This window comes from Girardinichthys multiradiatus, chromosome 4, assembly GCF_021462225.1.
Source record: "Girardinichthys multiradiatus isolate DD_20200921_A chromosome 4, DD_fGirMul_XY1, whole genome shotgun sequence".
Classification (NCBI taxonomy): Eukaryota; Metazoa; Chordata; class Actinopteri; order Cyprinodontiformes; family Goodeidae; genus Girardinichthys; species Girardinichthys multiradiatus.
Window position 1 is genome coordinate 39,129,282 of NC_061797.1, and position 13,948 is coordinate 39,143,229.

The 13,948-nt window shown below is 40.5% G+C and overlaps 1 protein-coding gene across 1 annotated transcript; it reads left to right on the forward strand.

The window, feature by feature from the left end:
- The first annotated feature begins 805 nt into the window (after positions 1 to 805).
- nod2 (nucleotide-binding oligomerization domain containing 2) lies at positions 806 to 13,924 on the forward strand. Its single transcript, XM_047364171.1, has 11 exons — positions 806 to 1,089; positions 1,325 to 1,870; positions 5,361 to 5,487; positions 6,600 to 8,376; positions 10,869 to 10,952; positions 11,049 to 11,132; positions 11,242 to 11,325; positions 11,403 to 11,486; positions 11,696 to 11,779; positions 11,915 to 11,998; positions 13,737 to 13,924. The coding sequence occupies exons 2-11, from the start codon at positions 1,361 to 1,363 to the stop codon at positions 13,807 to 13,809; spliced, it is 2,991 nt and encodes a 996-aa protein (XP_047220127.1). The 5' UTR covers positions 806 to 1,089; positions 1,325 to 1,360; the 3' UTR covers positions 13,810 to 13,924.
- The last annotated feature ends 24 nt before the right edge of the window (positions 13,925 to 13,948 follow it).

The following is a 13,948-nucleotide window of genomic DNA, read 5'->3' on the forward strand; positions in this document are numbered from 1 at the left end:
AAAATTTGACAGTTCGGTTGTTTTCGCAGTTTTTATTTAAAAGTCTGTAGATGGTAAGTGATTTATTGTTCGTCCTGTCCTAATGCAAGCGTCGTTTTTTTATGTCTACACCACCGATGTAAAATTTCCCAGTTCATTAAATCGAACGCACCGATCTCCTTGGCAACCGCTCTGTTTTGGAGGTAAGCGCGCATGCGCTCTCGTGTAGTGTATGTGAAATCTCTGGTCATAATCGGTGTTTTCGAGTTTAAATCGTGTTTTAGACTGCCTATTGGTAGCGGATCTGATCTTTGTGTGTTCACGAATTTTTGCAGCCGTAACTGGTTCTGGAACAAGGCTTCATAGCAGACAGCTGTTCTTCCTTCTTTCCAGTACTGCGTACCGCCGCAGAATCTTTTAGTGGTACGCAGTACCAGACTGTACCGGCTCACTTTCACCCCTGGTTTTATTGTGATAACACAACAGGAAGGAAATTACACCACTGATTAAAGAAAGAAGGAAGTGTAACAAAATGAGGAATCAAGAATGAAAGATGCCAGGATTCTAAGCATGATGGACTGTTTTACTTATTATGCAACACTTCCATCCTGTGGCTCCAACACTAAATTACAACTAGTGTAGCCCACAGACATTCAGTATGTCTACTGATTCTTTTTAGACAAACTTAAAAATATGATTCCAGGGTTTGCCCTTTGGTTTCTTGGTTTCTTCGGCATGACTATTCCTCTTTACAGTATTTGTGGTGCAAACCTCTGCAAAAGAATATGGAAAGGTCACCACATCACAACAAACAAAGGGCTTTACCAAGTGGCCAACTGAATTCAACTTCCTCTATTGTGTTTCATAAATCATCAGGCAAATTACCTCATTGTGTTGCCTTTCTCATGAGACCGGCTGGTGTTTTAGGGGATGTTTTAGATGATGTTTCATTTGCAGCCAATAGGTTGTTTCATTCTACTTGAAAGACATGGCAACAGAGTGAGTTTCGGTTTCAGATGTGAAATGAGGAAGGGGCAGGTCTTAAGCTCTCAATCGTTTCTGCCCAAGTATCAGATGGAGAGAAGAGAGTTCTGTTGTTGAAATCTTACGGTGAGTACTTATTCTTTTTACCAGCTTTGTTATGTGTTGAAAGTCTTGAAAGCCAAGCTTTTACTTCTTGTCAAGAGTTTTGTATATTTGTATAACAAAATAGAATGGGATGCAGTCAGTGTATGTCTCAATAAAAATAAATCTGCCATATTTGTATGTAAAAATCATCTGATGGGAAGCTTTATCTTAAACATTTTTGGTGTGGATGAAACCATGCTAATGTTTGTTGTGACAGGATGTGACTCTTGAGTACGAGCTGGCTGCTACGGGTATGGGAGCTGATGTTAGAAAAAACATGCTTGCCCAGGAGATCTTGCTGAAACGACGTGCTGAAATTCTCCACGCCCTATGCAGCAGCAGGTCAGGCGAACATCTTGAAGAAGTCGTGGATATGCTGCTTGCCCAAGGGGAGCTCGGATGGGAGGACTATCAGAACGTTCTGGTACCAGGAAGGGCCCTGTACAGCAACGCAAGGCAACTGCTTGACCTGGTTTATACAAAGGGTGCAGACAGCTGTGGGCTTTTCTTCTCTGCTGTCAAACAGGTATTGCCGGAAGCACAGGGTGCTGGTTTCTTCTCTTCACAATGCCCTTCCAGTTTGGATGACAGAGTAAAGCCCCAAAGAACAGCCACTGAGGATCTCTTGACTCAAAGGCCAGGCCTCGTCTGCAAGCTCCAAGGCTGCATTGATGGTGTTCTGGGAGCTCTTGTTGAATCAGGTCACTTTTCCTCCACAGATTGTGATGGAGTGCAGCTGCCTATTCACACTCCTTCTCAACAGGTACAGTAAGAAAATGGAGCACATTTTATTAATGTGTTAGACTTCCAGTACTATGAAAAAGTATTTGTATCCTCATTTCTTGCACTTATATATTTTAGATCATCAAATAAATTTTAATAACAGACAGAGATAAGCTGAGTAAATAGAAAAAGCAGTTTTCAAATGATGATTTCTATTTATTATGGAAAAAAGCTATTTTTACCAGCTGAAAAAAGTAATAACTGGGATCAACTGAGATTAATCCGATTTTGGAAAGATGAGACCATTTGCCCGAGCTGTAAAATCAAAGAATAACAAAAATAAAAATAAATAACTTGGATAGAACACATATCTATAGAATCTGATCTATAGAAATTCAAGAATAGATGAAAAACAATGTGATTAACATCTGTCCATCTTTAAAGGGTTACGAAGCCATTCCAACGGCTTTGTGACTCCAGCTAACTGCATCTACAAAAGAAGAAAATATTAAAAAGAGCATTTCAGAAAGAAAACATCATTCGTACAGTCAAACATGACAGTGGTAGTGTGATGGTCTGGGGCTGACTTGCTGCTTCAGAAACTAGACAACATCCAAACATAATTGGTGGAAGCATGAATTATGCTATAACAAAATCTTAAATGAGAATGTCCAGCGATTGGTTCGTGACCCTAAGCTCTAGAGCAGTCAGAATGACTCAAAAAAAAAAAAAAAAAGATTTAGGAGTTGTCTAATTAAAGTCTGGATTTAAATCTGACTGAAATGCTATGGAGTGACCTAAAGCAGGCTTTTGATCCTTGTAAATCATGCAATATGGCTGACTTAAGTTCTGCAGAGAAGAGTGGGCCAATAATCCTCCACAGTGTTATAAAGGACTCATTGTCTGGCATTGCTAATACATTATTGCAGTTGGTAGTAGCTAAATATGGAACGCCAAAGTGTTCCAAATTAAATAAATAAATGAAACATTATGAAATAGGTATCTAGATCAATAAATAATAGATAATGGTTTAATGTGACAATGAAATTGTGAAATAATTTAATGCATATTAAATTATCAGCTCATTATCATGAAATATATTTCATTTTCCATTAAAAATCAGCTTTATGATATAAAGCCCAAGGTTTAGGAAGGATGGTGAAGTTTCTTGAACTTCATTCAGCTGTGGTTACCTCAGCAGATCAAATTGAGGGGAATAATTTATCATATGATGCCATTTTGAGTTGTTTGGATGACATCTTTCAAATGATTGGGATGATAATTGCTCTCCAGAATGTTAGCATGGACGACGGCATTGTGGATACCCTAGAGCCATTAAGCACCGTGTCTGCATGGAATATGCAGAGCAAAACACTCAAGACTTTAGTGCTGTCTGGCATAACCATCAGGGATATTGTTGTTATGTTTTCTGTGTCACCCAGCACAGTACACTGCAGTCAAGTGAGCCGACAGTCACGCCAGTCGACGTTAGCTCTCTTTTGAAGATTAGCTTTGCGCATACACGGTGCATTACAATAATAGAGCAGACAAGATGCCATTCCGGACAAGGGTTGAGAAATTAAGAGGAAAACAGAAAAGTAACCTTAAGAACATTTATATTAATGACATATTTACAACTTTCACATACATGTTTATGTAAAAAATAAATATTTAATAATTTTACGGTAGATGTTTGGAGATATAACAGGTCAAAGTACCAACTAATGCTTATTTGTTATATACTTTTGTGTCACTTTCAACAAGTAATTTTTCCAGAATCATGAGAGGTGACAACACAATCTCTTCAGATGATTATGTTAGACGGTCATCTATACCAGTGTTTCCTAACCCTGCTTCTCAAGTACCCCTGCCCTACATGTTTTAGATGTGGCTCTGTTCTAGTATACCAGATTTAAATGATTGGATGACCTCCGCAACAGCCATCAGGGCTGCAGAAACCTGATAATCACTCTTTCATTTAAGTCAGGTGTGAGGAGCACTGCTTGAGGAGCAGGATTGGGAACACTGAGCTATATTATAACCAGAGTACTTTAGAATGTATATACTGGATATTCTTCATTTTTGTAAAATAAATAAGTACATTTGATGTCCAGGGTTAAAGACAAGTAACGCCATTCTTTATACAACATGTATTTTATTCAACATAGCTTTTAATATTAAACAACTTTGCAAACTTTTTATTTAAGATAAACGGAAAGTTAAAAAAAAGGTTATTAAACCAAAAAATTATCTAAATCTAACTTGGAAAAAAGAATGCAACAACTATGAAAACCTGAAAACAATGAACACTTTTATCAGTGACACAGCGGGCAGTCCTGCGCCGTTCTCATCCATTCTGGCATTTCTACTGGATCCATGTAAATACATTGCAAATGGTACCACCGACTGCATGAGTCACACTGAATCTGTAAATATCCCACACAAATGTTAAGTCAGTCAGCGATATCTGTATTAGGTCATGTTAATATTCATTGTAAGTTTCTTTTTGGTCATTTCATATGTGTGCCTACACTACACAAATCTTTGCTTGAGGTAACACTAGCCTCCCTGCAACTCTGCACAGAATTATAGGCAATATAAAAACTTTATTGATGGATACATGCATGTGGTTCAAATGTTATAAATCATTTATTGGTGGTGTTTCACTTTTATCGTACTCGTACTCGTCGTCTTCCGCTTTATCCGGGACCGGGTTGCGGGGGCAGCAGAGACGCCCAGACGTCCCTCTCCTCAGACACCTCCTCCAGCTCCTCTGGGGGGATCCCAAGGCGTTCCCAGGCCAGCCGAGAGACATAGTCCCTCCAGCGTGTCTTGGGCCGTCCCCTGTGCCTCCTCCCGGTGGGACGTGCCTGGAAAACCTCCCGAGGAAGGCGTCCAGGAGGCATCCGATATAGATGCCCGAGCCACCTCAACTGGCTCCTCTCGATGTGGAGCAGCAGCGGCTCTACTCCGAGCCCCTCCCGGATGGCCGAGCTCCTCATCCTATCTCTAAGGGAGGGCCCGGCAACTCTACAGAGGGAGCTAATTTCAGCCGCGTGTATCCGGGATCTCGTTCTTTCGATCATGATCTAGAGTTCATGGCCATAGGTGACGATAGGAACGTAGACCGACCGGTAAATCGAGATCTATTGTTTTATTCAAATACATGCATAAGTAAATTTATAAAATACATATTACTGTTATGATATTTATAAATACAAAACTGTAACTTTGCAGTAAATCTCAAACTGACACCTGCAGCTGGTATTAACTTTGTACTTTAGGGTTGTAACGTATAACTAAAATGACTCTGGCCTAAATGAGCCAAGGATCACTAGACTGCAATTTTCCTCCAAACCTTTCCTCACAACAACTTGTGACAATCTTTCTTTTTTAAACATTCACATGGCTTCTATTGAATTTAAAGATTTGGGGGGCTTTCTGTACTTTGAGTAAAGCTATTTCCCAAATGTTAAACTGTTTCTTTGATCTGAATAGTTCTGTTGTCATACATGTTGCATGTGTAACAGGCAAGGCGTCTACTCGATCATGTCAGATCCAAAGGAGAGTCGGCGGCGTCAGTTGTCCTACAGTATGTTCAGCAAAGACAAGAATCTGGATCAAGCCTAGAGCAGAAGAAGCAAGTCCTGACTAAAGGTGTGTTGCCTACAATGGATAAAGCCCTGTTCCTTTTTGAAAAGGCACCAATAAAGTAATGTGTAGACACAGATAAAAAAAAAAAAAAACGTTAAATAGTAGTGCAGCTAGTTTGAACAACTTTACATACTGACAAAAACAAAGGACCCAAATTAGATGTTATGCTACTAATAGCAGAAGGAAATATAAATAAATCAAAATGGTTTATTTTTGTCCTTTTTTTTGGAAATTCTATCATTTTAAATTTATTTCAAATATTCTTTGTGAAATGTCCAGAGAAAGAAATAAGTTTATGGTTGAAGTGTTTACCCAAAGTGTTTCAAACTGTTTCAATTATTGAAAAATGTTTTTTTTGTTTTTTTTGCAAATTTCTTATGGCATTCTTCAAAGTCAGAGGTTTTCTTACATTTCCTAAATTATTGGTAACATTGCCTTTAAACTGTATGGAGCAAACATTTTGGGTATCTTCCACAAGCTTCTTGCAATAGCTTGTTGACATTCTGGCCCATTCCTCCTGACCTGAACTGGTATAACCGAGCCAGGATTGCTCACACACAGCTTTTTCAGGTCTGCGGAGATCAGGGATTTGCTATAGCCACTCCAAAATGTTGATTTTGACTTCCTTAAGCCACTTTGTAACTAATTTGGCAGTGAGGCAGCTTAACATCCTGGCTGAGGTCTTTATATGTTGCTTCCACACAATGTTCTTTCCTCCTGATCTACTTAGTGAAGTACACCAGTCTTGGCTGCAGCAAAATATCCAATAACATAATTCTGCCAGCAAAAATACAATTGGGAGGGTGTTCACAGGCTTGCAAGTTTCCCCATTTTTCCTCCAAATGTAATGATGGCCATTATGGCAAAACGTTCAACAGACTACATAGCATGTCTTCATATATTTAAGTCATTGTTCCTAAGTGTATTTGCAAAGTATATTCTGACTTTTTATGTATCTGTTGGAGTTGTTGTTTCTTTCTTTTCAAGTGGCCTTTCAGCCTATACCAGTACAGAACTGCCAGTGCAGATAATGACACACTCTTATCAGCAGTACAAGACCTATTGGGGTTTATTGTGTTTAACGTTTTGTTTATTGTATCCTTCTTTTCCCTTAGAGTTTGTAAAATACCAGAAGAAGCTGAGCATTTCTGTGTCGGCACAGTCTCGCTTCCTTAGTACTTATGGGGGGACCAGCCACATGCCCTTAGATGACATCTACACTGAAGTCCAGCTAGAGCTACCAAACAACAGTGCTGAGATCTACAAATCCATGGGCTTCGAGGACATAATAGGCCCTGTGGGGACAGTGAATGAGGATGCCGACACAGTGCTGGTATCCGGGGAGGCCGGAAGTGGAAAGAGCACCTGGCTCCAGAAGCTGCACCTTCTCTGGGCTCAAGGATCCGCTCTTCAAGACTTTCTTCTTCTGTTTCCATTCAGCTGCCGCAGGTTGAACTCAGAGCACAAGGATTTGTCAGTACAAGAACTGCTGTTTCAGCACTGCTGCTGGCCAGACAGGGAGCAAGAGGAGATCTTCCAGTTCATTCTGGACCACCCTCATCTTGTCCTCTTCACCTTTGATGGTCTGGATGAGCTTAAGCAGAGTTTTGTGGATGAACATAGGATTTGCTGCCCCAACCAGCGGGCACCTGTTCATGTACTATTATTTAACTTAATCCAAGGTTCTCTAATGAAAGGGGTGAGAAAAGTAGTCACCAGCCGTCCAGAGGCAGTGGCGCCTGCTTTGAAGAAGCACTTACACAAAGAGGTGCATCTGAAAGGCTTTTCCCCATCTGGCATTGACTGCTTTGTGAGAAAACATCACAGTGATCCAAATGAGGCTGCTATGGTTTTAGAATCGCTACAGGCAAACACAGCTTTACTTGGACTGTGCCACAGTCCAGTTCTCTGCTGGATAGTCTCACAGTGCCACAAGGAGCTGCTTGGATGTGGAGAGGGAAGCCCGCAAACAGTCACTGATGTTTACCTGATGATCCTGCAGCATTTTTTTCAGCACCACAGCACCTTTAAGCTTTCCATTGGAGTAAGTTGGCTGCAGCAGAACCTTGGGACAGTCTTGCATCTTGGGCAGCTTGCTTTTGAGGGAATATCAAACTTCAACTATATCTTTTCAGTTGCAGACTTGGAGATATGTGGTGTAACTGAATCAGACATCTGCATGGGCTTTCTCATTCAAAGCAAAAACATGTCCCCAGCCCACAGTAAATACTATGAATTCCTTCATGTCACAATGCAGTGCTTCTTTGCTGCTATCTACGTCATTTTATCAAGTAACACTGGTTGCTCAGCTATCCCTAAGCTTTTTGAGCTGCAGGAAATTAAGAAGAACAGTGTTGGCTGTGCATGCTTTGGAGCCTATCTGCATTCAAGTAATACACAGAAGATTTTGGAGGAACATTCTACCACAGCAGAAACATCAAATCTGCAGATCACAGCTACCTTTGTGTCTGGACTACTGTCCCAGCGCTATCAAAAGCTCTGGCTCCATTGCAGCTCCAGTGTTTTGGTGGAGAAAAAGGCCAGACAGGCAGCAAGATGCCTTTCAAAAGGCATGCAGCAACATTTCAGGTCAATCCCTCAACCAGTGCAGGGAGAGAAGAAGAGTATGCATGCAATGCCAGAATTTGTCTGGCTCATCAAATGCATCTATGAGATGCAGGAGAGCAGGATTGCTATGAATGCCATGAGCAAGCTAGAGGTTGACCACTTGAAACTGACATACTGTAACATTGGCCCTGTGGAGTGCACTGCACTGGCCTATGTGCTCAAACACCTAAAGAATCCTGTGGGCCTTCAGCTGGACAACAATTCAGTAGGCGATGTTGGAGTGGAGCAGCTTCTTCCCTGCATGCAGATTTGTAACTCTCTGTAGTGAGTCCAATGCCTAAATGCTTCTTAGCTTAAATGTTTTGACTGTTTGATAATTTAGTTTGAATGTTTAGTCAGTATCTTTACTGGTGCAGATAAAAGTCAAAACCATCTCAGCCTTTTCAATTACTCTTAATCTGCAATCTGCACATGTTCTTTAGGCATGCAATTAGCTTAAAGGTACAGATATGGAGGCTCCCTGGTAAGGCAAGGTATTGGAGAGAAGAGTCCGGCCGATAGTCGAACCTCGGCATTGCGGACCAAACTTGTTCCCAGTACATGTTGGACTCCGGCAGGGCTACCCTTTGTCACCGATCCTGTTTATAACTTTTAAGTCCGAGGCCATGGCTCTCGACCGGAAAAGGGTGGCTTGTCCTCTTCAGGTTGGAGGGGAGTTCCTGCCTCAAGTGGAGGAGTTCAAGTATCTCGGGGTCTTGTTCACGAGTAAGGGGAGAATGGAGCAGGAGATCAACAGACGGATCGCTTCCGGAGTAATACGGACGCTGTGCCGGTCCGTCACGGTGAAAGAGAGCTGAGCCGAAAAGCGAAGCTCTCGATTTACCGGTCGATCTACGTTCCTACCCTCACCTATGGCCATGAACTCTGGGTCATGACCAAAAGAACAATATCATGGATACAAGCGGCTGAAATTAGCTTTCTCCGTAGGGTAGCCAGGAACTCCCTTAGAGATAGGGTGAGGAGCTTGCTACTCCTCCACATTGAGAGGAGCCAGTTGAGGTGGCTTGGGCATCTATACCGTACGCCTCCAGGACGCCTTCCTCTGGAGGTGTTCCAGGCACGTCCCACCGGGAGGAGGCCCAGGGGACGGCCCAGGACACGCTGGAGGGACTATGTCTCTCAGCTGGCCTGGGAACGCCTTGGGCTCCCCCCGGAGAAGCTTGAGTGGGGAGGGGGTATCTCTACTGAGTCTGCTCTCGCGATCCGGTCCCGGATAAAGCGGTAGACGACCAGTACAAATACGAGTACGAGTGCAGATATGGATCGGAGAGTTGATGTCAATCCACCAATATGAAGCCTCTGATAGGGATGTAGTCTCAGACTCTTAAAGACTATGAGCTGTTTAAGTAATGGATGCGGCACAGAGTAAGGAAGTAATATAGTAAATTGCAAAAATAGGAGCAGCACAGGATTAAAAAGGCCAGAGACACCATATGATTTTGCAGAGACCGGGCCGGTCAAGCATGAGGACACAGTAATAATTTTCAAAGAACATGGGTTTTATTTCTCCAAAATAACAAAATTCAAATAACGGTTAAAGGGCCCTTAAAAGAGGTCCAATGAAGAAGCTAAACTCAAGACAAAAAAATCAGGGTTAAACATAACAAAACTTCAAACTAACTGCTCAAACAAACAAACTGACCTCCCACACAACAAACAAAGGGGACTTAAATACTGGCTGATCAGACCAGACTGACACACTGAGGAGGAGGGAAGTAAAACGTCTACAGAAATTTTACTAACAAAAATAACTAAACACAGTTAGCTTAAAAATTAACTTGAAGGACTAATAACTAAACAAAATTAGCAAATCATAAAAGCAAAGAGAACTTATACAAAAATTAGAATAAAGACTCCATGGTCTTCCCCCATTAACAACAGTTAAGCAAATGTGCGTGCTACAATTAGAACTAATGTATTTCAATATTGTCAAATGAAAATATAAACAGGAACCCATGTATTTATGCTGCAGTAAATGTGTATATGAAAACTCAAAATGAAAAAATGTTGGTGTGTGGGGTTACCGACTGTGTGGCTGCAGGTGTGGCCATCACACAGACTAATACAGATAACATGCTATGGATGGTACACAGCAACTTTTGCTGTATTTTAAAGCATTAAATGCATGAGTTATGCAACACAGAAATCAGCCAATATTAGTAAAAATTATTTAAACATACCTTCTTTATGCTGCCCAGGGGAATACTACTAAGTTTTAGGCCATGTCTCTTTGGTTCCCAGCTGCACTGCTGCGAAAACAGCCTTGTGTCCTTGTCAGATTAAGTTTTGTGATTTGAATGACAAAATGATCCATTAAAGAGGGGCTTGTAGTTTTATGTTAATTGTGGGAAAAATCTGAATGGGACTATAACAAAGCCAAGCAGCTTTTAAGAACTAGCCCTATTCCAGAGTGGAATCTACACATTAGGTTTCATCATAAACTTTATAAAACAGTGACCGCTTGACTGGCTGTAAAAGTTTGGACTTTTAGTAGTTTTGGATGGCTAAAATCTGCTTTGTAGCTGCTCAGGTTCTCACTGGGTGTTAGCCTAGCTCCTCAGTAGTGACTGGTTTTTCAAACTGAGATTGTTATGTGTTCTTTCTCCTGTTATCACACTTGTTTTCCTTTTTTGACACTATTCATCAGTTTATTTGAAGTTTATTTAAGTTTAGTTTATTTGTTTATTACAGTAAATGCATCTTATTTAATGTAAGCTTTCATAGTTAACCAGAAATGCCTGTTGTTTGTTTATTAGCCTCAGAAATAATAATATTACAGACGAGGGCATCCGCAAACTGATCAATCAAGTCTTCAACCTTGAAAACTTCCAGAAAATTGCGTAAGTAAATTAGGAATAGTTCATCAACTAACTTAATTATAAACCTACAGGTCAAATGTTATCAGTTTGTTTAAGCATTATGTTCATTTTGTCCAGCCTCTTCAACAACAGGCTAACTGATGCCTGTACACTGCATTTTTCTTACCTGCTAAAGACCAAGCAGAATTTCCTGTCCTTAAGGTCAGCACACACCGTCATCAAAAGTGGCACTCCTGTAGTGCTTACAGTTACAGTATTCACAATGACTGTGTAATGTAACAGAATAATAACAGTATGTTTTTTCTTTCAGGCTGGGTAACAATAATATTACAGCAGTAGGAGCAAAACAGCTTGCAGAGGGACTGAAATTCAATCATTCACTGCAGTATTTAGGGTAAAAAATGTTTGTGCAATGTTTCATTCATTTTTTTCTCAGTTATGCACAATATCTATATTTTCTTGTATTCAAAGGCTTTGGGGCAATAAGATAGGTGACGAAGGAGCAGAGGCCCTTGCAAATGCTTTACAGTACAGCAAATCCATTGTGTGGTTCAGGTAATACTTGCTTTAAACATTTGCAAATGTTATGTAAGCTTTGACAGTGTGAAAAAAAACATCAAACAGCACTGCTTAAGTTTGAGGGTGTATGAGTTGCAACAGTTATTTCTGTTCAAATATTTTAGAATTACATTTCCATTTCTTTCTTATCTTCTTTACACATTAAAACAACAATAGAACTAACATGTACATGCATACTTTGGCAGCCTTGTAGGCAATGGTGTAGGAAGTGCAGGGGCCTGTGCCCTCTCTAACATTATCAGGTACAGCACATCACTGGAGGAGCTTTGGTAAGTCTTACAGGAAAGCCTTAAGGCCATTAACAAGTGCAGACTTCATTCGCATAAGCCAACTGTCTGGTTTGCGATTTGAGCAAATTGTGCAGTAGTGCTTAAATGGTTGTGCCTTCCTATTCTCTTTGCAAGGTTGACTGAGAACTGCATAACCAGAACAGGAGTGGAGTCTCTGATTCAAGCTTTAAAACACAATGATCATGTCAAGTCAGTATGGTAGGTGATGCAGAACCATACCAATATACATTGTCTTGCAAAAGTATTTATACCCTTTGAACTGTTTCATATTTTGTCACATTAAAACCACAAATGTGAATGTACACTATACTGTGAAAAGTATTTGCTAGTCTGCCTTTACATAAATTAGAACTTGAAAATCCCATTGTTCATACATTGTGTTTAATATGTTGTCAGTCCACCTATTTAAGGCTGTAACAGCTTCAACTCTTCTGCAAAGGCATTCTACAAGGTTTATAATCACCATGAGCAGAGTGTTTATGGTGATTTCTGGACATTCTTCCAGAGGCACATCTGTGAGGTCACAGACTGATGTTGGGCAACAAGACCTAACTTTACAGTCTGTGTTCTAATTCATCCCAGTGGTGTTATAACAGTTTGAGGGCAGAACTCTGTGCAGTCAAGTCCAGTTCTTCCACAACAAACTCTTTAATCGATGTCTTTATTGACTTTACTTTATGTACTGGTGCATAGTCATGCCAGCATAGGAATGATGGCATTCCCCAAGCTGTTCCCACAAAGATAGGAGCATAAGACTATCCAAAATGTCTTGGTATGCTAAAGTAGACGGAGTTCCTTTCAATGGAACAAACTCTTGAGAAAAATCCCTGCAGCATAATCCCCACTGCATCAAAATAGTACTGTACATAATGCAGTCTGGAAAAGCGATGTTCAAGTGGCAACTGCCAAACCCTGTCTGGTTAATGGATTGCAGAGAGGAATGATTTATCTCTCCAGAGAACATTTCCACTGCTCTAAAATACAGTAGTAAAATGATGTATACCACTGGATTTGACACTTTCCATTGCACTGCACTTGGTGGTGTAAGGAATAGATGCAGCAGCTCGGCCATTGGAAATCCATTCCTTTGAGGTCTCTGTGCACTGTCCATGAGCTAATCTGAAGGCTACATGAAGTTTGGTGGTCTGGCTATTGACTCTGCGGAAAACTGTTGACCCTTGAGCACTACTTCTCTCTGCATCCACTGAACCAACAATGTGATTGTATGTAACCTACTACTTTGTGGCTAAGTTGCTTTCATTCTCAATAGCTTCCACTTTGTTATACAACAGACAGTTCACTGTGGATATTTAGTAGCTATAATATTTCATGACTGTACTTACTGTGAACATCCTATCATGGTACTACGCCAGAATTAATTAAGCACCTGGGAGCAACTCATTCTTTCAGAAATGTTTGCCTGAGTGCTAGATTGTCTCCATTTGTGGCCATGGAAGCAACTGGAAACCCTTGAATTTAGTGATTTTAAGTAGTGAGCAAATACATGTGGAAATATAATGTACGTCAAAAGACCTGCAACTGTAATCCTAGCAAAATGTGGTTCTATAAAGAAGCAAATCAAGGAGGCTGAAAATGCATGCTAAATTTGTTTCTGAAAATAATGAAAGCCATGTATCCTTTTCCCTCAGCTTCAAAATGATGTGTTACTTTGTATTGGTCCATCACATAGTATTTCAATAAGATAAACTGAAGTTTGTGGTTCTTACTTGACAAAAAATATGTAAAGGCTCAAGGAGTGTAAATTGTTTTGGGAGGCACTGTATTGTAGTCAGAACTGAGATCAAAGCTAGGTTGTAATGCAAGAGTCAGTGCCATTAAAAACTTCAAAAACACCATATATTCTGGCTCTAAGCACTATACCTAATATCATGGTATTTGTTGATGAATTGTTTCAGTCTCCTTCTTTCCTGTCCAGGTTGAAAAACAATGACCTCAGTTCAGAAGAGGTTGAAGAAATGCAGCAGACTGAAGCAAGACTTGTTTTCTGATTCGGTGTCCTGTCACTCAGGGATTATGGGTCACAAAACACCCAGAATTTATATGTACAAATCCTGATGGGCTCAAATGCCTAATGTGCAATGTCAATAAAGATTTTGTATACAACCCTTTTCTGTCATGACACTCATT

Excerpts from the sequence above, each read along its gene's own strand:
- nod2 (XM_047364171.1), top strand. The coding sequence starts at position 1,361 with ATGGGAGCTGATGTTAGAAAAAACATGCTTGCCCAGGAGATCTTGCTG. Across the intron at positions 10,953-11,048 it reads GAAAACTTCCAGAAAATTGC|CCTCTTCAACAACAGGCTAA; the intron begins GTAAGTAAATTA and ends CATTTTGTCCAG. Across the intron at positions 11,999-13,736 it reads GATCATGTCAAGTCAGTATG|GTTGAAAAACAATGACCTCA; the intron begins GTAGGTGATGCA and ends TTTCCTGTCCAG.